The following is a 24,530-nucleotide window of genomic DNA, read 5'->3' on the forward strand; positions in this document are numbered from 1 at the left end:
AAGTATCTTCTCTTTAATTACCATGTTGGCGCGTCTTGGATAACCCCATTTAGGAACTAAATCCTATAGTGGGTTACCTAACTGAGTTGTATACAAGTACTGAAGTACTTTAGCGAAAGAAATGTAAATTGTGCCTTAGTGAAGTATTATAATTTTATAATATAACAAATGATTGTTAGGGAGAATTCTCAGAAATGTGCTAATCCCCTACTACCTTAGAGACCTCCAGCTCTTTTGCTGGACTTTAGGACTTCATTTTCATCCTGAAGAGAGTGAGACCTTTTTCCCACTCCCTCAAGCATTTTTATTTGATTTGAACTATGTTTCTTTTTACATTGTGACACACAGCACCCTCAGTGCAGTGTCACAGAGAGATCCTTTGGATTAAAGGTTTAAATACCTTCTCTTGGATAAACTACTGTTTCCAAGAGTAGTGAAGTGAAATTGAATTTACTTACATTTGTATCTTTGTATATTCAGCACACACTATCTTACAATGGGGTGCTGGAGGGGTTACTTAGTATCCCTTTTGTCTATCTTCTCATGCAACATTTAATGTTACCCTTTCTACAATTAATGGCTGGTGGCAGTGGTTTACTTTTTTCTAAAATTATGTGTTTTTATCGCAGGCTGAATCCTTAGCTGGAGTATTGCACCCATGGGTGCCCATATTGTCAAAATGGCGCTGGTCTTCTTTTGTTGCCATTTTCTGTTGGAAAAGTCCTTCTTGAGATTTACTCTGCACACCAAACTAGGTTTGGCCCCTTTGTTCGTTTTGTATTTGGTAGGATTCATTGGTGAAGCCCGCCTATGGCTCCAGTGTGTCTGGCAGGGCAGGAAGCCAGGGAGGTGCCCGTAACTCCCTGTGCTTAGTCTCCTTGGTTACAGGAATGCACCCACAGGTGATTGGCCGACTGGCTGTCCTTGGAGGACAGCCATCCTGCTGTGTGAGTGACAGCTACGCTGCAAATTAATTGGAACGGCTTGCATAAAAGGCAAGGTAATTTGCAAGGAAGGCAGAGTCGACTACTGGACTGAAGAATGCAACTGGAAGAGACGCTTGCTACAACTCCTGGACCATTGGTTTGCCCGGTGAAGCCCTGCTGCAGTGCTGAAGTTCCTATTTTGATATCGACTAGAGAAGCCCGCAACCGACGCACTCTCCCTTTGAGTTGGTGGGACCAATCGACCCCAAGACTAACTCGACTGAAACCCCTCGCTCGGCTGGCTGTACTTCCATTGCTGCTGCAGGAACCGATTGCCAATGGACAGGAACACCAGAATCGAGTGCATCATTTTTAAGCCATACCCGAGCTCCAGGAAGCTCCTCCGGACTTCCTTGAAGCAGGACTAACCAAGCCTGAGCCACCTCAACAGAGTGCTGGACCCCAGAAGCAAGGAAAGTCCACAAGGTGTCCAAGACCAGGGTGGTGCTATTAGCGAGAAGCAGAAACCACAAAGTGCTGCTGATCTGAATTGCACCCACTGCTGCCGCCGACCTTCAATTCATAGTGCAGACGTCCTCTCTCTTGTCCCCATGACTGAGGCCCAGGAACAACAGGATCTGCAGGAACTACATGAAGAACAGAAGCCAGCTGGAACCATCTCTTCAGACCTATGGTACTGTGAACTACCTCTTGTGTGCGTAGCTTGCCTGTTCTCACTGGAGACGTATATTGGCTGCCCTTTTGCAGAGTTGCTTGCAGCTTCACCCCTCAAAAGCCTCACCGCTTGTGGCCCAAAAATGATTTATTTTACAACAAAACTCTCTTTAATATTGTGCAAGACTTTTACCTAACTTCAAGAAGTGCCTCAGCTCCCCTAGACTTTGCTCAATTGACATTGGCTGTCCTGGATCCCAGAAATACTCTAATTATCCTCTGACTTTGTGTTTAACTATCCCTCCAAAAAGTCATACATAACTTACTTGTATAGCTGGGAAAGGGTTAATCTACTTTGCATTGGGGGGTTCAAAAGTGAGTACCTGTTTGAGAAACGTGTTATCCATTGTTTTCTTCCCCAACCTATTCCTTTTTGTCACAACTTCAGTATTACTATTTAAGTCTGAAAAGTGATATATTAATGTCCACAGTGTCCTAACTATTGAAGTCACCTCAGGGTGTAGGACGTATCTGTGTGACATCCAAAAGGGTATCTACTTTACTTGATTGAACTGAAGGAGTGTATATTGATGTGTATTTTTTATTGTTGCCAATTGCTCCCTTCTAAAGAAGGTTTATTCTAAAACAGACTGTTAAATTAATAAATAATTATTTTATCAAGAAACCTTAAGTATAAGTGTTATTTGAATACTTGTCACTGTGAAACTATGTTACAACCCTACAGTTCACATTGACCCCTCTTTAGATAAGCCTGGCTGCTCAGTCACTCTACCAGCTTGTGTAGTACTAACTTATACCAAAGGTTGGGTTACCTATTGCCAAGAGGACAAGGCTGGTGTAGTCTCCCACAGGGTTACTACATACAATTTTGCCTAACAATTGTTATTTGTTTGACTTACCTCTGTGGGTATTTTATTTATCAGATCTGCCAAATGTTTACTGCACTACACAAAAGTGACCCCTTCCTTCTTAGATCAGCCTTGCTGCTTGGTCAACTCTACTTAATCGAGTGGTTTCAATCAACTGGAATTCTAAATAACCTTGCTAACCCTAACTGGCTTTTTCAAGTCCTACTACAGGTAGTGACTTTGACCAAAGCTCCTAACACCCATTTAACCAGTGGGACCATAGACAAGATGCCCAGGCTCAGGTGCCACTGCTAAAAGCCAGGACCAGGTAGCTGAAAGTAAGGACTTTCCGGTGAAAAGGAAGAACTGGGAAAGTGGTGGTTTTGTTAAAACAGGAAAGCAACAAACAAATATACACAATGCACTCCTAATACAACTCTCTTTAGACTGTTACCATATGTAAATATATTTGGGTTCAGGTGGCCAACACCTGTCCTGGTACGTGGACCGGAAATAGACAAACAGCAAAATAGGCGTCCAAACTAATGGGGACTCCCCTTCGCTGCACACCTATGTCGTGTAGCAACAGACAATGTTTAAAAAAAAAGATTAAACTAATTTAATATTTAATCAGATAATTATTCATAACCACATTTTAATTCACAACTCATAGTCCTCAATTTCGTGAAGATCATCTTCATTTAGTTTCAGAATTCTCAAGGTTAAAAAAAACCAACAGATTCTTCAGGGGTAATATTGCAAAGGAGTGAAACATATCCGAATACAAAGGGTTATATCCTAATTACACTCCTTACTCACAATTTTTAAACAATAGATAATAAGTGTACATTCATGTGCATGAAAATGTTTTTCTTTTTTATTTGTTTTCTTTTTTTTATTGGCAGAGGCATATAGCAGATACACACATCAGAGCAATCAACTGATTCAATGCACACAGAAATGAATACAGTGACAGGAAGAGATAATGATTCAACATGGATGGGAAAAGGTACAACACAATGCAATATAGGGCATTACCATATCAGTGAGAGGCACGGGAGGTATTACTCTTAGAAGAGTCCACCTCCAGGCTATGGAGGTAACTGTTGAAGGCAGTCCAGATGTTTGTGGGGCGAGAGTGGATTAGGACCATGTTGAGGTATTCCTCCTCACAATTACGGGACCAAGTGAGCAGGTTCAGCCACTTCTGGACCGTGGAGGGGGTGGGGAGCGGGGGGTTCTTCCAGCTCTGAAGGATACAATTCCTGGCCACCATACAGTCCACATTCAGGAATTTAACCATATGTTTAGCCCCCTCAATCTGCCACACCCCAAACAGAACTCTGATCGTGTCTGGGTCAATAACAGTGTCAGTGATTTCAGACAGTGTCTCAAGGATCTTACCCCAGTACACCGCTAGCCTCATGCATTCCCAGAATATATGTAGGTGATCAGCTCCATCCGCACCACAGCGAGGACAAGACTGCGGGGCAAATTGGTCAATCTTAGAAATCCTGAGGAGAGTGTAGTACAGCCTATTTAACAATTTCTATTGCATGGTGCGGTAGCGGGAGTTAAGGGAGACCCTGTTGGTATGCAAGCACATTTTCCCCCATAGGTGATCAGTAAGCTCAACATCCAGCTCAGCTGCCCACACAGCACGGGCTCCAGAGGGCCGGGCCCGGGAGCCCTGCAGCAGCAACTTGTATAGAGAAGAGACCACCCCTCCAGCACCACCCGAGTTGGCAATGTATGCGACCTCCAGAGAATCCGGAGGTTCGTCAGGAAAGCCCGATCAGGCAGCCCGGAAAGCAGCACAGAGCCTGTAGTACTGTAAATATTCCAGTGCCGATCCTGAATGACCCAGCCTCCATGTCTGTGGAGTTATAAACTTCCCATCAGGATAGAAGTCCGTTAATGCAAGATAACCCAAGGTTTCCCAGTGCCTCGCCAATGCTACGTCATGTGTGGGTTCTAGCACAGGTGCTCTCCAGGCCGGGAGCCACTTGTAGTAGGGCTGCTGTTTGGCGCAAACCTCAAATATTCGACCCCAGGCATGTAAAGTGGTGCCGACCTGGTCAATGGGCGAGTCCGGAACATACTGCTGATGTAGTATTAGTGACATAATTTTGATGCCGGCTGCTGCTAGGACCTCCAGCTTGACATGTGGGGGAGAGGGGGTGCCCGGGATACCAATAGGAGGCTTATTGAGCTTATGCCGCCAACCAGTACAGCCTCAGGTCTGAAGCGGTAAACCCTCCTCTGTCGTATGGGAGTGTCATGTCTGACCATTTTTTGCGTACAGCGCCAGAGTGCCATAAGAACTGCGCGCACAGCTTGTGTAGTCTAGTAAAATATTTCCCCCCTGGCCAGACGGGCACATTGCTGAATATGTACAGTAGCTTGGGAAGCAGTATCCCAGGAAGTGATAATGGGAGGGAGCGCCACTGCATCATTTTGGCCTCAGCTGCTGCGCAACGACCAAGTAGTTGTCTGCTAGGAGTGTGTCCTTAGTGAGGGATACATGAACCCCCAGGTACTTAATCCCGCTGTGGGACCAGCGGAGTGGGTACTCAGTGGCAGGTTGTTGGGTGGAGCTAGTGAGGGGAAAAAGCTCAGACTGAGTAGTTTATAGTGAATCCGGAATGGGTACCTATGCGGTTAATATCTCGCAGAATGGTGTCAAGATGGGTGGCAGGGTCTCTGACAAACAATAGCACATCATCTGCATAGAGGGAGATAATCTCGGGGGTGTCTTTCAGGCGTATCCCTTAGCTTGAGTGCCGTGCTCTGATGTAGTCAGCCATCAGTTCTATCACCAACGCAAAAAGGATCGGTGAGAATGGGCAGCCCTGGCTGGTGCCGCTAAAGAGTGGAAACAGAGTTGACGTCAGGGAGTTGACTCGGACCTTAGCCACCGGGGATGTATATAGTAGCTTGATGTAACTAATCATATTAGGCCCGATGCCCATCGCCTCCAATACCAGCCACATATACTTCCAGGACACCATATCGAATGCTTTCTTGGCGTCGAGTGTGACCGCCACAGCACACGCATCCTGGTCAATGCGCGCCATGATGTTGAGCAGCCGTCTGATGTTATGTGAGGTGGATCTTCTGGGTACAAAGCCTGACTGGTCATCATGTACCATATAGGTCATGATTGAAAGGAAACAGTTTGCTATTACTTTAGCGAAGATCTTAGTGTCCAAATTCATTAACAAGAGGGGCCTGTAGGAACCGCACTCGTTGCTGGGCTTGTCGGGCTTAAGTAGCACCGTAATTACGGCCTCGCGTAGTGTTGGGGGAAGGACAGACAGCCGGAGCGACTCCTCCCATACCTCAAGTAGTTTAGGGGCTAGGATGGACACGTGCTCCTGATAAAATTCCACTGTGAGCCCATCGGGGCCCGGCGCCTTACCCTTGGGAAGATTGGATATGGCCTGAACTATTTCGTCCAATAGGATTGGGGAATCCAGCTGGTCTCTGGTTGCAGGAGAAATGCATGTCGTGGGTATCTGTTCAAGGAGATCCCTCTTTTGGCGCTCACTATGTTGGGGGGGTTGGGAATAGAGCTCTGTGTAGAAGTCCGCAAAGACCACAGAATCTGCTGATCAGACCACTGCGTAGTACCCCGTCCGTCCTTGACAGAAATAATCTGGGTCGAACTCCACTCGCCCCTAGTTAGGGCAGCTAGTGTTCTGCTGGGTCTATCGCCCTCTCTCTATTTCGGCGCGGCCTGTGGGCTTCCCTTGCGGCATGCTCATTAAATAAATTAAGTTCTTCGCTGATTTGAATGAGGATCGCTGGTTCCACTGATGTTGGGTGTTCCCGCTCCAGTTCACGTAGTCTGGACTCAGAGCGATTGAGGGCTGCTCTTATTGCATTGTGTACACCCACCTCCCTGGATATAGACATAACCCTGATATATGCCTTAAAAGCATCCCACCGAACTCCCATGGTAGTAGACTGGGGTGTGTTACATTCAAAGTAGGATTGAATGTCAGGCAGTATGTCTGCCTTAAAGACAATGTCCCGTAGGGCAGAGGACTTGAAACGCCAGGTGTTAATAGTCGGAACGGGCACCCCCCGCTCCATGGATTGTGTGACTGGGGCATGATCCGACAGAGTGCGAGCGAGTATCTGCACTCCCCTCACCCTGCCTAGCATTTCACTGGACAACAAGAACTGGTCAATTCTGGAGGAGCTATCGTGCACCAAGGAGTAATGGGTATATTCCCGAGTATACAGGTCTAACGTCCTCCATACATCCTGGATGTCTAGCGCTGCGCTATGCACCAACAGTCTGTGTGCCGCGCCCAACAGGAGCCTGTGGGCCGAACCAGTTCTGTCCAGTGCAGTATCCAATATGAAGTTCATATCTCTGCCCCAAATGATTGGGATTCCCACATAGCCCAGCAGTATTGATGCTACCAAGTCTACAAAGTCAGGGGTGTCGACGTTAGGACCACAGGTATTCGCTAAGAGGTATTCGCTATTGTTAACTGCGCAGTGTAATATAATATATCTACCCTCCGGGTCAACACAGCTCTTGTGAAGTACAAATCTGAGTGATTTGTGAATCATCGTTAACACCCCAACGGATGAGGAGGAGGATAGAAAGATGGTAAGGTAATCTTCTGAGTGATATGGAATTCAGAAACCACCTTTGGGAGGAAATTAGGCTTCACTTGCAGGACAACTTTGTCTTTGTGAAAGATTGTATGAGGGGGTTTACAAGAAAGAGCTTGTAATTCGCTCACCCTTCTAGCAGATGTAAGTGCTATTAATAAAACAGTTTTAAGGGTAAAGAATCTTAAACAAGAATGGAGTGGTTCGAAAGGTGTGCCCATCAGGAAAGTTAGGACTAAGTTTAAATCCCATAAGGGAACCTGGAATGGTCTTGGGGGATAAACATTGGTTAACCCCTTTAGAAACTGTATTACCAAGGGTAACTTGAAATAGGATGGTTCTTCCGCAGTGCGCTTAAAGATGGATAGCTCTGCGAGATAGCCCTTAATGGTGCCAACTTGAAGGCCTGAATTTGCCAAATAGAGTAGGAAGGACAAAACCATTGGTGTACCACATGAAAAGGGGTCGATATTCTGTTCTCTACACCAGCTGCAAAATCTGTTCCAATGGCAGCGGTATAAAGACTTTGTTGCTGGCCTCCTTGCAGAAAGCAACACCTCCACAACATCATCAGGGAGGTCCCAATCCTTGTACCTCAGCCTTTCAGAAGCCAAGCGTGAAGGTTGAAGGTTTTGATGTCTGGATGGAGAACCTGACCTTCCTTCTGTGAGAGTAGGTTCTCTCTGAGTGGAAGTCGAATTGGAGGGCAGATGGACAAGTCTAGAAGGTCCGGGTACCACGTTCTTCTGGCCCAATCCGGGGCAATTAGGATCATGGTTCTCCGGAATCTTCTCAACCTCCTGATCATTTGAGGAATGACCGGGACCGGTGGGAACGCGTACAGAAGCGGAAACTCCCAGTCCACTATGAACGCGTCTCCCAGAGCTCCTTTCGGGGGAAATTCCCTTGAGCAGAACAGATCGCATTTCCTGTTGACGCTGGTGGCGAACAGATCCACCTGAGGGGTTCCCCAAAGGGCGAAGATCTCTTGAAGGACTTCCTGAGCTAGTTCCCACTCGTGGGAGACTGTGCTCTGCCTGCTCAGAGCGTCCGCTGTCAAGTTCTTCTCTCCGGCTAGGTGAACTGCTGATATAGAGATTCCTTCTTGGACTGCCCAAAACCAGAGCTGCATCGCCTCTCTGCACAGGGGTAGTGATCCTACGCCTCATCTTTTGTTGAGGTAATGGATGGCCACCGTGTTGTCTGTCATTATCAGGACATTTTTCCCCTTGTACAGCTGGCAGGAACGTCTTCAGCGCAAGTCTGATGGCTCTCAGCTCTAACAGGTTGATATGTAGTCTGGACTCCGATGGAGACCAACGACCGCTGATGGTCAAGTCGTTGGCGTGGGCTCCCCACCCCGTGAGTGAGGCATCCGTGACTACTGTTATCTCCGGCCAGGGTTGCCAAAACTGTTCTCCTTTCAGAATGTTCTCCTGACAGGCCCGCCCTTGAAGGTCTCGAGCCACCCTGTCGGGAACCTGAAGAAGATCTGTCATTCTCCCTCAGAAGTGTGACCACTGAGTCCTCAGTGTCCACTGGAGGGATCTCATTCTCAGACGAGCCTCTGGCACTAGGAAAATGCAGGATGCCATGAGGCCTAGCAACCTCAAAAAGTCGAAGGCTGGGAGACGTTGGGCATCTTGGAACTTGGTAACCATCTGTAGAATATCTTGAGCCCTCACCTCTGGTGGCGAGGCTTTTCCCAGGGAAGTGTCCAGGATCGCTCCTATGAACTGGAGTCTCTGCGATGGTATAATTTGTGACTTCTTTAAATTGAGGGAGAAGCCCAGTCTGTGAAGGGAGTGGCAAACGTGATTTAGCTGGATCTGAGCTTGTTCCGAAGATACAGCCCTGATTAACCAATCGTCCAGGTAAGGGTAGACGTGAATCCCTTCCCTCCTTAGACTTGCTGCCACTACCGACATTAACTTGGTGAAGACCCTCGGGGCGGAGTTCAGCCCAAATGGCAGCACTCGAAATTGATAATGAGAGTTGCCAATTGCGAACCTCAGGTATTTCCTGTGTTTGAGATGGATAGGCACATGGAAATAAGCGTCCTGAAGGTCCAGAGATACCAACCAGTCCTGGAACTGAAGGGCCTGAAGGATCTGAGAAAGAGTGACCATCTTGAATTTGTCTTTCCTGAGGAATTTGTTCAATTCTCGCAAGTCCAAGATGGGTCTCAGTCCTCCGTCTTTCTTTGGAATGAGAAAGTAAGGGGAGCACCAGCCCTTGTTCCTCTCCGCTACAGGTACCGGTTCTATGGCACCTTTCTCTAGCAGGTCCAAAATTTCCTGCAAGAGGAGCGGATCTGGAGCTTTCTGAGAGCTGATCCACGGTGGATGACTCTGAGGTATGCGTAGGAAAGGCAGGCAGTAACCTTGGGCAACTGTTTCCAATGCCCAAGCATCTGACGTGATAGCCTGCCATTCCGCCAGATGTTGAGTTAACCTGCCTCCTACAGGTGTCCTGTGAGGGAAGTCCTCAGAGTGGTTTTGGGGCGGCTGATGCAGATGCCGATGGTAAAGAGGCAACTGCTGTTGCTGCGGCTTTTGAATATCTACCCCGTCCACTTCGGGTAGTTCTTCTTTGTCCCCTTTGAGCCGGTCGTCCTCTACCTCTTCCGAATGCGGAGTAGAAGCGAAAAGACTTGCCCCTCGCAGAGGTTCCTGTGGGACGAAAAGGTGTCTGACGGATTGCAGCGCCTAGGGATTTTGCTGCTGCCTTTGATGTTTGCAGTTTCTCTAAACTGTCATCCGCCTTTTTCCCGAACAAAGAAGAGCCATCGAATGGCATGTTCAAGAGTCTGGCTTGCAAATCTGGGGCAAAACCAGACTTTCTCAACCAAGCGAATCTCCTGGTTGTTGTACTTGCCGCCATTGCTCTGCTGATACTGTCAGCCGAATCAATGCCCGTCTGGAGGGATTCACACATAGCGTCTTTACCGTCCTGTATGATATTCAGGAACGCCTCCCTTTCTTCTCCCTCCGGGATGCAGTCAGCCGCTGTAGAAGCACACTCCCAAAGTGTATGGCTGAATCTAGCAAGGGTGCAAGTAGCATTAACAGATTTTAATGCCATGCTACATGCCGAAAAAAACTTTCTTTGCCATAGCATCATATTTTTTATCGTCCCTGTCCTGTGGGACGGTAGGGTAAGCAGTCTTGACATCAGTAGAAGATGCTGCCTGTACCACCAGACTTTCTGGGGATGGGTGTTTTGACAAAAACTCCGGGTCTGCAGAAGATACCCTGTATTTTGTAGACAGTTTTTTATTTACTGCCGGGACGACATCTGGGGTTTCCCAGTTCGTCATAATCTTCCTCTGAAGAGCTTTATGAAAGGGCACTAGAGGATCCTCCTGTGGGCCTTTGTCAAGAATATCCGTGAGGTCATCTTGTTGGAAAGACTGTGAAGGTGCAGACCACCCCATAAACTCTGTGATCCTGGCCATTAAGGCTCTATAGGGGGTTTCAGCATGCTCCCCCGGGTCTGGCCTAGCAAACTCCACCTCAGGAGAAGTGTCTAACCCACTTGCCTCATGAAAGGAATCATGAAGATCCTTTAACCTGCGTTCTTCAGAGGATAACTCCTCTCTAACTGGGGTTGCAGGTCCCTGCAACTCAAATGTGTCTTCCTGTTCAGACAATTCACCCTCTTCCATAATTGAGGACATAGTTCTCAATTGTTCTGAACTCAAAGGGTGTAAACCCCATCTCCAAGGCAGAGGGTGCCAAACTTGTCATAATCGGCCTCGAAAGCGTCGATGTCGTCGACGCCGACGTCGAAGGCTTCGGGCGTGGTGTCGAAAACAAAGGCGGAGGCCTTGATGACCTCGACAGAATTGGGATTCTGCTCGAGGAAATCGACAACCTCGACGCCATCGAGGACCTGGGGATAGCCACTGGGTGTGTCGTAACCGTGACTTTTCTTGGCATCGACGCCGGTGTCGAAGATGGCGTCGAGTCGACAGACCCGTGTGTCGAAGGTCCCTTCGACAACGGCGTTGAAGACACCGACCTCGGCGTCAACGGAACCTTCGTCGATGGCGTCGACGGAACCTTCGAAGAAGGTTTTGAGGTCATAGCCTTACTCGAGGGTTCGAGACGCGCTCGAGAAGCTTCCTTCGCCGGGTACTGCGACTCGCTGCGTTTTTGACCTTCGGGTCTTTCGACCAGAGCATCGCTTTTCGGCAGTCTTCGAGGGGGTCGAGGCCGCTTTCTCGAAGACGCACATCATATTTTTGCGGAATTCCTCCCATTCAGCCCGGGAACTATGTTTCGTGGGGCAAGGGATTCTCTTTGGAGAAACAGAGGAAGAGGAAGACGGAGAAGGGGATCTTCGACGTCTCCTCTTCGAGTGCTTCGATCTCGAGGTGATGGGACCCACTCCGGGTCCTGGAGCGCGAATGGTGACGAGGAGACGAATGTCTTGACTTTGTTGAGGAAGAAGAAGCTTTAAAAGTCTTACCTTTCTCCAGCTTCGCCCTACGCTCCTTCAGGGCCTTAGCTGTCATGGACATACAGTCCTCGCACTCCGAACAATGGTGTTCAGCGCCCAAACACCACAGACAAACTTTATAGACAGGATGACGTCGATACGGCGGCTGTCGAGGGACATCGACTCGGCGGACGTCGACGCGCAGCGCCCTCTAGAGAAAAATTTTCCGAGGCCAGCAGAGCTGGAAGGAGATATCTAAGGTAAGGAATACGTCGGAGGACACAATCCCTTTGAAATAGTATTTTACATTTGTGCCTATGGGCGTAGGTCATGATTTTATGGGCCTTAGTATAATTACTCAAGCCCCGGACATTCCAGGACATCACTGTATTAGGCATTCAAGGTGTCTAGGGGACATCCCAACAACGTTGTCGTAGGATGAGTTTGCCATGGGGTCCACCGTACCGGGGGCATCCCGATATGGTGCGCACTGCCAACCCACTACTGCCTTTTCTGATAGAACTACTAAATCCCATCCCACCCTTCCCTGACAGGTAGTGTCCCACTCCTCCCCCTCCTATAGAACCAAAACTCCCTCGAGAACAGGGGTTAGCAAGCGAGACCCAACATTAACCATACAAAGATGAACATTGCAATCGCAGCAGGGTGCGCTGTTGCCGTGTAGTGGGCACTTAAATAATTATAGGAGACATAAGGTACCAGGTGGTACATGTGGCAGCAGAACGCATAATGATCGCATTTTCCCACGTCACCGTATGGCGCGGTAAAGCGGGCTTGTCCAGGGATTAGGGCACCCCACCATGGGTGGCCAATGCACAGGGACCTGGAGGCAATGGTATAGATCCCAAAAACAGGTATAGGACAGGGACCGTAGTGAACATCATACATTGAAAAGCAAATAGAGGCCTCCGACAGAGTGCCACCCAGGTGGGGCCGTCTCAAATGCCAAATGCCTATGCATGGCTAGAACAAGTAAATCGTTGTTACCATAAGCACATTAGTAAGCAAGCAAAAGTAACCAGATTGCACATCCTCCAATCAGCAGGGACTTGACCATTGTTCGTGGAGTCCTCTATGGAATTACGAGGTGGTATTTGAGATTCTATAAACTTCACCGCTTCCTCCAGGACCGTGAAGAAGTACAATTTTTCCTTGAAGGTGATCTTGAGCCGGGCCGGAAATAGGATTGCATAAGAACGTTGCACTCACGTAACAGTTTCTTGACGACTAGGAACTGGCGCCTCTCCTGCTGCAAAGCAACAGAGAAGTCGGGGAATATGAGGATAGTGTGTGAGTCGAGGCGCAAGTCTCCCTTCTCACGCGACAGTCAGAGAGTAAAATCCCTGTCCCTGTAATTGAGGATTCTGGCGATGATTGCCCTGGGGAAGTCGCCTGGTTTGGGGCGTGGTGACAGGGCCCGGTGAGCTCGTTCGACCATGAAGTGGGGGGACAGGATAGGGTTACCCAACAGGTCTTTGAGTAACTTCTCAACTGCCGTCTCCATGGGCCCCTTGAGGGCCTTCTCTGGGACCCCAACGATGCGCAGATTGCTCCTGCGTGAACGGGACTCGAGGTCATCGCACTTTGCCTTCACAATTTTCATGTCACGAGTCTGGGTGGCCACTGTGTCCTGTAGAGCGTGCAGCCCGTCTTCATTCGCCCCAATTCTATTTTCCGCCTCAGTTATCCTGGCCCCAGCTTGGTCCATCCGTGATTTGAGTGATGCAACGTTGGCGTTTATGTCGTCCAGTTTCTCATGGAAAGAGGCAAAGTTCTTGGCCATTGATTCCATTATTACGGTGAGATCGGGGGCCAAAGCACTGGGGCGAGGTTCGGGTTCGGGCTCCTCTTGGGCGGATGTCGCAGCCACAGGGTCTGCCCGCAGAGCCGCCTTTGCAAATTTGTCCATGGCACCCAAATTACCGGCCCCTTTGGCTCTGTTAGGCATAGTAAGTGTAACCCAGTGCACCAAGGTGTCCAGCCCCGGAACAGCAGAGGGAATAGGAGCGTGACTTAGTGCAGCAGAGCCCGGCGGGCGCAGTGGTCGGCAGCACCTCAACAGGTGAAGAGTGACCAAAGAAAGCAATGTCATTTTTGGGAGCGTAGCCGATGGTGGGGGTACCTTGAGGGAACAGTGGGGTCAATGGCTAGTTCTGCCCCTTGGGAATGGAGATGTCAGTGCAGCGGCAAGCTGCAATGCCGCGACGCAGGTGAGATAATGGTGGAGAAGACTGGATCTCAGCATCGCAGCAGAAAGAGCAATCAAAAGGAGCAGCGTCTTTATAGGGAGCGTATCCAATGATTTGGGTACCGTGAAGGCACGATGGGGTCAGTAGGTTGTTCTGCCCCCCAGCACCGGAGACGCCAGGGCCAACCCGAGTTGCAGCGCCACTCCGAAGATGAGACAATAATTGAGGAGATAGAGTCTTGGCACCCGCCAATTAGCAGGGTAATGTCAATGGACCAACGTTATCATGGGTCCCCAGGGTGCCAGGCCGCAGGTAGGAGGAGACCGCAGCTCCCGAACCCAGATGATCCCCGATTGTGGTCGGGCTCCCCGGGGCCAGATACAGCAAGTGCCCAAAGTAGGTCCGGGTGGCTGGGGGGAGAGCTGCAATGCCCGCCTGGGCAGCAACGTGATGTGAGTGGGGGAAAACCGCCGAGGGACGCCAGGCACACGAGTGGAGGGGTTAGACAGATGGAACCCGCAGGCCCGTAGGGCAGTCAATCCTCAGCAGCCGATGCAGTCTGAAGGGGCCATATGCCTCAAGGCTCACCGCCCAATTGAGCCCAGAAGAGGTGACGCCAGCAGAGCAGGACCAGCCCACCGGCAGCCATGTACTCCCGTAGATGCAAGCAGGGAGGTAAGCGGGCCCAGGGGATCGATGAAGTAGATTCCAGCAGGGGCCCGCCCCGACGCCAGCACCTCACCTGACCTGACCTGACCGGCGGGCCCGGGCTCCAGCCCGCGGTGGAGAGGAGCCAAAATCAATCAGCAATCGCCAGCAGGTGCAGATGAAGGCTGTCGCAGGTTAGTGGGGGCCCGGCACCGGTCCAGGCAGCAGGCACAAAGGCAATCACTCAGCAGGCAGTCACCCGCAGTCGAGCCGCCGACAGGGCCGGGCCTCCATGTCGCAGGGTGGAGGGGAGGGCATCCAACAGCACTGCGTCAAATGTTGCCCAGCCCCCCGGTGCAGCGCGGTCGGCGGGCAGTATCACCGCGGCCGTCGGGGGGGGCGTGAGGGGGACGGATGAAGCAGAGGCTGCACACAGTTATCCCAAGGAGGGCGCAGCCAGCCGGGTCTGAATATGCCGCAGGTGACAAGCGGCTCCCGGCCAAAACCCAGACAACGCCGGGGACCTCATACGCAGCTAAGCCCCTGGCAGCTGACGGCCGCAGCAGGTCCCACAAGGCTCGGATTCCGCCGAAATTCAAACAGGGCGTACAGTAGGGTAATGGAAGCAATCTGGAGCGGTTTTAGGTGCAGGCAACAACGCGGTCCGCTGATGAGGCGGGATTGGCGTCTGTGCCTCACGGAGCTCAGAGGCTAGGCAGCCATTTTTGGGCTGCTCAAGAGCGCCCCCCCATGAAAAGGTTTTTCAAAGATATATTAAGTCACATAGTCCAAATCCTTAAAATTGTTACCATAATTATGCCCCTAATGTCCAGTGGAATGACATTCGAAACCCCTAAGTGACTAACGTAATCCAAAACGATCATCCATAATAAACATTATTTTGCCAAAAATGGCTCCAAAGGGTCGATCCTGGGGTGATATAAGCACTCCGCTATGGTGCAAAACCACCAATCTATAAGAAGCATACATTAGGTCATTGAGGGAAACAATTTGATCTAAAATTACACTTGTGATTAATATCTGAAAAGTAAGTAAAGATCTGTGTACAAAGATTTTCAAATCTGTTATAAGAGAAAACAGAATCTATTGTAGCAGCTTCAAAAACTAAGGAAGCGTAAGAAAGTAACTGACCCTAAAAAACTCACTGAAATTTGAAAACTCACTGAAAAGAAACTGAGCCCAAAACAGGAAAGCAACCCAGACACTTGAACCCCGATCAAGAACAATAATGATCCCGGGTACAACTTTGCACAGAGTTGGATTCTGATGCTGAAGGTCCTACAAAGAATCCCATGAAATTGGAGGACACCTAGGACGCTTCAAGCACAGTGAGTATTTGAAGTGACCCTGGACAGGGTCTGCAAGCAGCAGGGGACTAGACCACAGGATGCAGACTCCACCAGGCCTCCTGTTCTTAGCAGAGGGCAGCAGCAGCAGCAATATTGCAGCAACAGACTGCATGGGATCCCAGAAACAGAAGACATCCCCACTTCAGATGCTGTCTTCAGGATACAGCACCAAGGCTCCTTAAAGCTCCAGGAGGACACCCTCAGTGATGCAGGGATCAGAACTGGCAAGGACCACCAGATCATGGGAGGTAGGCCCTGTCTAGTGAAGAGCAGAGCCTCACCTTGTGGTGGATTAGCCAATAGTGGTCCCAGCAACAGTCCTCTGGCGAGCCCCTGCAACCTCTTTGGATACTCCCATCCAATGGTCGATCACAGACACTTCTCAGGGGAAATACACATTCAAACCTATGGGTGGTTGTCCAATCGTGGACAGCCAGGGCAGGTACAGCCATAACACACAATGTTTGGAATGTGTATTGGGGCAGTCTGCAGCCTCCTACCCAGTACAAGCCAATTGCATTCACACAAAGATGCTACCTGCGAGGCTTTGGACAGAGCCCACGAAGAGGATGATTATATGGTCACATCCACCCCTGTGTAAGGTGCACAAAGACCAGGCTTCAAAAAATATAGCCAATGATTTTGGGCCCTGTAGTACCCACTATGCGGCAATGCCATAAAAAAGAAAGGTGCACAGGAGCATGCCCAAAACGATAACATTAAAAGGTACCACTGCCACCAGCCTGTCTGGGCCCTAATAGGTGTAGGAAATGTCCAAAGGATAAAACCTGTGGTCAGAACAGGCCCCCAGTACTACTATCAGAATAGGATGAAGTAGTGCTTCACCATAGACCTACATGGGGGATAAAGCACTGGTAACATTAAAGGCTCACCATTGCCCCCCAAACACAATGAGTTAACCAGTGAGTGAGGTTAAGAGAATAACTTGGGATGGTAGGAGTTTACAGGAAGAGTGGACCCCCACGCTGATCTGTTCTCTCTGTAGGTTGACCTATGTTCCTCCTGCAGCCTGGTGTTGAGGTTCCAGTGGGACAGAGCTCCTGACGTCCCAATGGTTGTGAAAGTAGAGAATTGGGTTTGGAACCTCGGTTACAATGGCGCTGGATATGGCAGCTGCCATGTGGTATGGTAGTACCCTAGAATGAATCTCCAATAACTGCCTGACACAGTTAGATACTGAGGTTGGTCGATTTTAATGGTGCGTTGGTCTGGTCACAGTAACTGCCCGAGTTGGGCAGACAAACTTGTGTACAGTTGCATATTAAGTATATGCTATTTGCATGTCAAGAATTGCCAACACGTGTTTCGACCTAGGGTCTTTGTCAAGGCTGTGCATTTGTGTGAGAGTGACAGTGTGTGGTGAATGAGTACCGTGAAAGACAGTTTCGTGGTGATATTTTTACACGTTTGTATTTGATTATTTAACATGTTTACAGTCACAATAGTTAAAGCAAGATGTTGGTCAGATTGTTGAAGACACATAATATAGCTTATATTTGCCTGTATACGGTTTGTATTTCATGGTGATACATGAGTTGACCGTGAGTCGTAAGCAGTGCCGGTGAAGCGACCAAAACAAAATAATAACATTGAGCACAAGGATCTTATAACAGCAAATTGCAACAAGGTTTGCACAAGGAGGGGAGAAAGGAGAAGGAAGGAAGTTAGTATTGGGGCAGGTGTATGAGCAATCTAGCACTATGTAGTTGCAGTAGGTTCTTACCGTGAATGAGCAGGCCTGGTGGGTCAATCAATTGATTTTGTACCTGCCCGGAAGTCTAATGCAGTCATTAAGCATGGTCTGGTAAAAAATTTTATTGAAAAAATAGATAGGCAGCATAAAAAAAAGAAATACTAGCATTCTCTTTTTTAAAACTTCCTATGTAACATTTTGAGCTATTCAAGCTCAAAATTCGCAAAAGCAAGCACATGGGCGCATCCATTTTGTGAAATGGATGCCCTCCTGTGCTGGCTTTTGCTTTTGCGGCACTAATGAAGGAAAAGCCAGCCAGCTGTAGTAAACAAAAGCTAACGCTGGGTGTCTTTCCCTTCATTAGTGCTGTATGCGCAGGACGGGGACCGGAGACCAGAGCAGGAAAGCTGCAGCTGAATCTCGATAAGTGCTATTTATTTATTTTTTAAAATAAGCACTAGCTGCTGTTTTTTTTCTAAGTTTTCCGGGCTTGGAGGAGCCCGGAAAACTTAGAAATAAAACCGCAGCTTTAAAAACGTTGTATTTATGTTTGTGGTCGCTTTTGAAGCGACCGCAAACATAAATACAATGTTATTGTGTTGGAAAACGCTGCGGTTTTTCTTTCCAAGTTTCTCAGGCTCCTCCGGCTCAGAGGAGCCTGAGAAACTCGGAAAGAAAAACCGCAGCGTTTTCCAACACAACCGCGTTGTGTTTCTGCCTGAATCTGCTTTCCCATTTGGGGCTCTCGGGCTCCCCACGGGGAGCGCGAGAGCCCCAAATGGGAAAGCAGATTCAGGCAGAAACAACGTAGCATTGCGGAAAACAACCGCGTTGTTTCTGCCTGAATCTGCTTTCCCAATAGGGGCTCTCGGGCTCCCCACGGGGAGCCCGAGAGCCCCAAATGGGAAAGCAGATTTAGGCAGAAACAATGCAGCATTTAGCATTTCCCATTTGGGGCTCTCGGGCTCCCCACGGCCAGCCTGAGAGCCGAGCCCCAAATGGGAAATCAGCTGTAGGCAGAAACACTACGTGGCATGTAAACACAACCGCGTTGTGTTTCTGCCTGCTGTGGCTTTCACTTTGGGTCTCCGGTGCTCCACTGGGAGCACCGGAGACCCAAAGTGATAGCCACAGCAGGCAGAAACACAACGTGGTTGTGTTGGAAAACCGAGACGGAGGAGCCTGAGAAACTTGGAAAGAAAAACCGCAGCGTTTTCCAACACAATAACGTTGCATTTATGTTTGCGGTCACTTCAAAAGCGACCGCAAACATAAATACAACGTTTTTAAAGCTGCGGTTTTATTTCTAAGTTTTCTGGGCTCCTCCAGCCCGGAAAACTTAGGAAAAAAAACGCAGCTAGTGCTTATTTTCTTTTTAAAATAAATAGCACTTACCGAGATTCAGCTGCAGCTTTCCTGCTCTGGTCTCCGGTCCCCGTCCTGCGCGTAGAGCACTAATGAAGGGAAAGACACCCAGCGGTAGCTTTTGTTTACTACAGCTGGCTGGCTTTTCCTTCATTGGTGCCGCAAAAGCAAAAGCCAGCACAGGAGGGCATCCATTTCACAAAATGGATGCGCCCATGTGCTTGCTTTTGCGAATTTTGAGCTTCAATAGCTCAAAATTTTACATAGGAAGTTTTAAAAAAGAGAATGTTAGTATTTTTTTTTTTATGTTGCAAATCTATTTTTTAAATAAAATGTTTTACCAGACCATGCCTTTAAGCCAAATGCACTCCCGATATGGAGGAAAAGCAAAGCAGAGTAACTCTGCTTTGCTACTCTCCCATTTCTCAGAATAGCTGCAAAACGAAGTGGAGCGAAAAAAGAACACAAACTGCTTTACGCTTTCATTTTACGCTTCACTTCATTGTAAAATTACCCGCATTGGGAATTTCTACTACAGCTGTTTAGAGAGTGAAATATTTGAATATATGTTTGCATTCATATTTAGACATTACCATTGGCAATATATCCAAGTTGCGGAATGAGCTGTTCATCTTTGCAGTTTTCCCGTCCAGGAACCAGTCTTTGGAATTTTGAGGAATGCGGGTTTCCATCAACATCCACCAGGAAGGGGGGAGGCATCAAATGTGGGGCCTGCTGAGTCTGTTCATCCAGAACATAGTTATTTGAATCACGGATAAGAGGCCGATAATCCGTATGGAAGAACATCTGGTCTGGAATCTAGAAGAAAATTAAAATATACATTGAGAAATGTATTTTAACTCAATACTTACATTCGCTCTTTCATTTTAATTTCTGCACTCCAGGAAATCAGGGCAGCACATGATGGGCTCAACATTTGTTTGCTCTCGTTGAGGCACAAACGATTGATTACTCACTTTTTCATAAGGTGAACTGCATCCAAAACCAAATAACAGCAGGTGCCCGTGGGAATCTGTGCAGGCAAAATGCTGCCCATCAGACGAGAATTTGCAATCAAAGACTGCACCATGACCCTGGCCTTCAATCTGACAAATCAAAAAAGTGGAAACAGAGTCAAAGTCATTATATATGAAACATAACTGAAATGAATGTGGCTTATCATAAATAAATTTCACACACATGAAGATTAATTCAGTAGCATTTACCTGCCAATAAACTACATGAGCATGATACCATTAGTGACAATAGCATTATAATGTGCCTATTTACTTATGAATACATGTTATTCTCTATTTTTGTATATTTATATTTGAACATAGCTGCCACATCATGGCCAGTTTTTTTTTTAAACAACTTTATTTATTAATCGAAGGCATACAAAGACAATGCAGTGGTACATGTACATTACCCCTTGATGGGTCTTTACAGTCTGGTAGAATAGTGCGCGTCACCTGATTTTGATCTTCTGGGTGACCTTTGTCTGTTAGCCTTCGAGTGTTTTCTGTTTTACCCCTCCTTCCTCCTCCCACCTCCCCCCTTATACCCTCTAATCCTTCAACTTTTAAACACAAGCTTTTGGGTTGTAGAGAAAAAACTGGAAGAATTTCCGGTAAGCAGATGAGTCTTGATTATTTCAGAGTAGAGGATCAAATAATGTGCATGTTCCTGAGCAGGCGTGGCTTGAAGTAATGGGCTTCTCTGTCTTTCACTAAGTCACGGAAGGGTGACCATATAGATAGGAACCTTAGGTACTTTCCGGAATTGAGGGCACATATCTTCTCCATGGCCATTACATTCCAGATCTTAACCCACCACCAGGCAGTCTGTGGACCTGACTCATCTTTCCAATTCTGTGCTAGGGACATTCTCGCCGCCGATAGCAGATGAGTAATTAAGGTAGCTCTGGGCCCTGACATTGCATATATACCCTCTATGGGCGCTCCCAACAGTATCATTTTTGGGGAAATCGGCAGCTCCACCCCTGTAATGTCTTTGATGTGGCCCAATATTTCTTTCCAAAACTTTTTGCTTTGGGGCGCATCCACCACATGTGGTACAGGTCGCCTTTTGCTCTGCATTTCCTCCAACAATAAGGTGAGTAGGACTTGTTAATTTTGTGTATGCAGTGGGGGGGTCAGGTACCATCTAAGGAATAGTTTATATGCTGATTCTTTAATCGTGGTGCACCTGGAGATACTGTGTGCTCTTGCCCACATTTGGCTCCATTCTTGCTCTGTTATAGGTTCATCTAAGTCATTGTCCCAGCTCTCTTGGTACGGAAGCACCCCTTCCGCTTGGGCCATGAGAGTAGTCTATAAAGTCTAGTCACTTCTTTCATTATCTGCCCCTCCTGTAAGGTTAGACCCAGGCCTGTTGGTGCCCTTGTGCCCGCCTGCCTCACTGTTGGGCGAGTTATCCAGTGCCTGATCTGTGTATATCTAAATCGCTCTTTTTCTTCTAGGCCAAATTTCTTCTGGCATTCTGTGAAACACAGTGGGGAGCCATTAATGTATAAATCTTGCAGAGTCAATTCTTCGGCTCCTGCCCACCCTTCCCAGAACTACTTTTGAAGGCCCGGTGAGAAGTCCGGGTTGTGCATTAATGAAGTGTTGGGGCCTAGCCCTCGTGGGATTCCCTTCCTTTTCCGGGCTATGTCCCAGTTTGCATCATGACCAGTTTACACAATGCCTATTTTGAACATAATTGCAGGATTCCAGCAAACTCACTTTGCACATCATTATGATTTTATATTATTATGATGATGTTATATTATGCCCAGTTATCAAACTACCATATGATTACAGATCATGGCCAGTATATATTATGCCAATTTAAAACATAAAGGTCAATTTCCAGTATACCGAACCTTAACACATTGTGCAATTTCCAGTTTACGTGTGGCCACACATCATGGTCTGTTTCCGTTGTGTTCACTTTATCCATCATACCCTGTCCTTAACTGTCGTCTCCCAGCAGGGTTGGCCTTCTAAATACTCTGCTTTCTAATTTCAGGTGGGCTGATCTGCCAGGCCCTGCTGCCCGAGCTAGCCTGGAACCACAGGTCTAGATGGGATCTCTGACAGCACTTTCCGCAGGAAACATCTTGCTTGTGGTATTACCAGGGCAATATCTCGCTTTGCACTCATTTTTGGGGTTAGGGCAGTGGCAACATTTGCACTAATTGTACAGCCAGCGAAATTACTAAACATGACTGGATTTCACAATGGCGCAATATCAGGAATTGCACAGTAGGAAATCCGCAGCACAATGACTACTGTGACGAGGGCCCCCCATGACCCGGTTACTGAATGATGGGGTCACCAAGCGGGCTGCGTGCCATAAGCGACATGAGGCTAAGCCTAGGGTTTGCACAGGGAGGACCTAAGGCTGACCCTACCGGGCTGCGCGCGTGAAGGGCACGCATAGGTACTCTAGCCACTTTAAGAAAATCAAAGAGCAGCGTTACAGCAGAGCAGGTGTTTAAACCCCTCCAGAATTCATCTACACAAAGAGGACCTGAGCTGGACTAAGCAGTCAGCCAAGTAACCTAAACAAGTTGGAGTTAGAAACTCCAATATGGCAGATATAGTTCCTGAAGCTGCGATCTAGCAGACAAAGGCAACCTAGCCAGGCACAGAAAACTACAACTCTAATGCGTCATAGTCTAATGCAGCACACCAGAGTTACTTTGTTACAGGGAAATGCTAGGAGGGAGGGCCAGGGTCTGTAAGGCCGAAGGCGCAGCATCCAGGCATAAAGACAAGGCAATCCCAAATACCATGCTAGGGATGTAAGAACTCCCCATAGGTGGAGCCCGGCAGCCAATCCCCATCGATCTACGACACCCGATTCCCATTCCGGGAAGCTGGGAAGGAGCGGCCAAAACTCTATAAAACCTGAAGGGCCCAGTCCGTAGGTGGTGGAGGCAGGAGGAAGAGCTAATTTGGAGCTGACTGGAGAGAGGATGAGAAGGAGCTGAAGACAGGAGACTTGGACAGAGCAGGAAGCTAGGAGGAGGCTGCAGGGAGGACCCACGAGGCTGGCAAGCAACAGGCTCTGAAAGGGGTGGAGGGGAGAATCAAGAGGCCCAGTGGACTAGAAGTAGCAAGATCTAGAAGACTGGGTAGGTAAAAGTCAAGGGGGTTGTGAGGAGATTGGACCAGAAGGCCAGGAGGAGACGGTCCCAGAAGTGTGGCAGCAAGAAGGTACTCAAAAGGGTGTATGAGCTGCTTAAAGAGGTGAAGAAGTAGAGCAAACCGGAAATAATTGGTGTAAGGTTGGTACCCAAAGAAGGGACAGAGGTGCCCAAAAGGGAGGTGCAAAAAAGGTGAATAGGGAGGGAGAGGGAGTAGCTAATTGGAAAAACTGAGTTGTTCTAGGTGGGGGTGCCCAGTGGGTGAAGGAGGTGGGAGAAAATGGAGAGCTGGTCCAAGAATATATCAATGAGATGTAAAATGAAGGAAACAAAGATTAAGGAAAATTAAGCAGAGTGGGGAGAGGGAGTGCTGGAAGGGTGGGGGGATGGAGAAATTTCAGGAAGGTAAAGGAGGAGGTGAAGAAATAAGTTAGGGGATACATTGTGTAGCCTCAAGCAGGCAAACTGAAGACATGAAGCCCACAACCAAGAAAGAACTATTAGAGGAGGTAGTCAGATACGTGGAGTGGAATTATATTAATGAGAAGGTAGCTGACCCGAAGAGCAAGAGGAGTCCACCTAGGAAAACAGGTGAAAGGCTCTGTGGGGGTGAGGCTGGAGGCAAGACCCAAGGAAGGAGGGAGAGACTGGAGTAGGTGGCTGGACTAGTGGAACCCTGGCAGAGAGGGAGACAGTGAGGAACTAATACAAGAACCGTGTCCCAACACTAGGGCAGCCCACTGTTATACACTAGCTCCAATGTAAATTGGAGCCACTCACAGCCCCATTTGCAAAATCCACACACAGGCTCCAGCTATGGAAATCTTGGGACTGAGAATCAAGGAGAAAAGACCCTGAATTCTGTTAAATATGGGTGCGGGAATCCTTAAATCTGAACTAAAATCTCGGGAGAAGAGACCCCAACCCTGTATCATTTTGTATTGTAGTCATTTAAATAGCGCCATGTCCCCATTTGTATGACATCAATGTGCTTTGTGGTTGAAACGCCCTTAGGGACCGAAGTCCATGTATAGGAACATTTTAAGAGTTTGCTTTAAGAAGCATGTATGCATTTTGCCAGGTTAGGACTTTGGGGGGCTGACTGGGCCCTAGTAAGCAACCCAGAGGTCAGGCACATGGGCGGGTGCTGTCGGCGGTTTCAGATGGAGTGCTAGTGCAGGAGATTCTATCTGTGTCCAGCTAGACCGAATTTTTACGTAGGTTGTCTCTGTATACTAGTGGTACGGGTGTTGAGGCACCTCAGTGGTTTCTGTGGACTGCTATGCAAGCTGCTAGACCGGATTTGATATAGCCATAGCTGCATTCTAGAGTGCATGGATGGGGAGCCGTGCCTGCGGCTTGGGTCAATGCACGTGGTGCGATTTATACATATTTAAGACTTGGGCTATATTTTATCTTCGGTGTCGTTTTCTTAGGTCTCTCATGGTGAATGACTGGTCGTTCAAGTGCATCTTCTGGTGAGGTAAGCATACCTCGTTTGGAAGGACCTGGATGGTGGCAT

At 48.2% G+C, this 24,530-nt stretch overlaps 1 protein-coding gene across 2 annotated transcripts in view; it reads right to left on the reverse strand.

The window, feature by feature from the left end:
- The window catches only part of BRWD3 (bromodomain and WD repeat domain containing 3), a 1,632,068-nt gene that overhangs the window by 1,007,213 nt on the left and 600,325 nt on the right, over positions 1–24,530 (reverse strand). For both annotated transcript variants that reach the window (XM_069612911.1, XM_069612910.1), the window contains exons 16-17: positions 19,830–19,958; positions 19,446–19,671 (exon numbers count right to left, since the gene is read on the reverse strand). In XM_069612911.1, coding sequence (XP_069469012.1) covers positions 19,446–19,671; positions 19,830–19,958 — 355 coding nt within the window. The remainder of the gene's footprint in view (positions 1–19,445; positions 19,672–19,829; positions 19,959–24,530) is intronic.

Source organism: Ambystoma mexicanum, chromosome 5p (assembly GCF_040938575.1).
Source record: "Ambystoma mexicanum isolate Mex_15411 chromosome 5p, UKY_AmexF1_1, whole genome shotgun sequence".
Lineage (NCBI taxonomy): Eukaryota > Metazoa > Chordata > Amphibia > Caudata > Ambystomatidae > Ambystoma > Ambystoma mexicanum.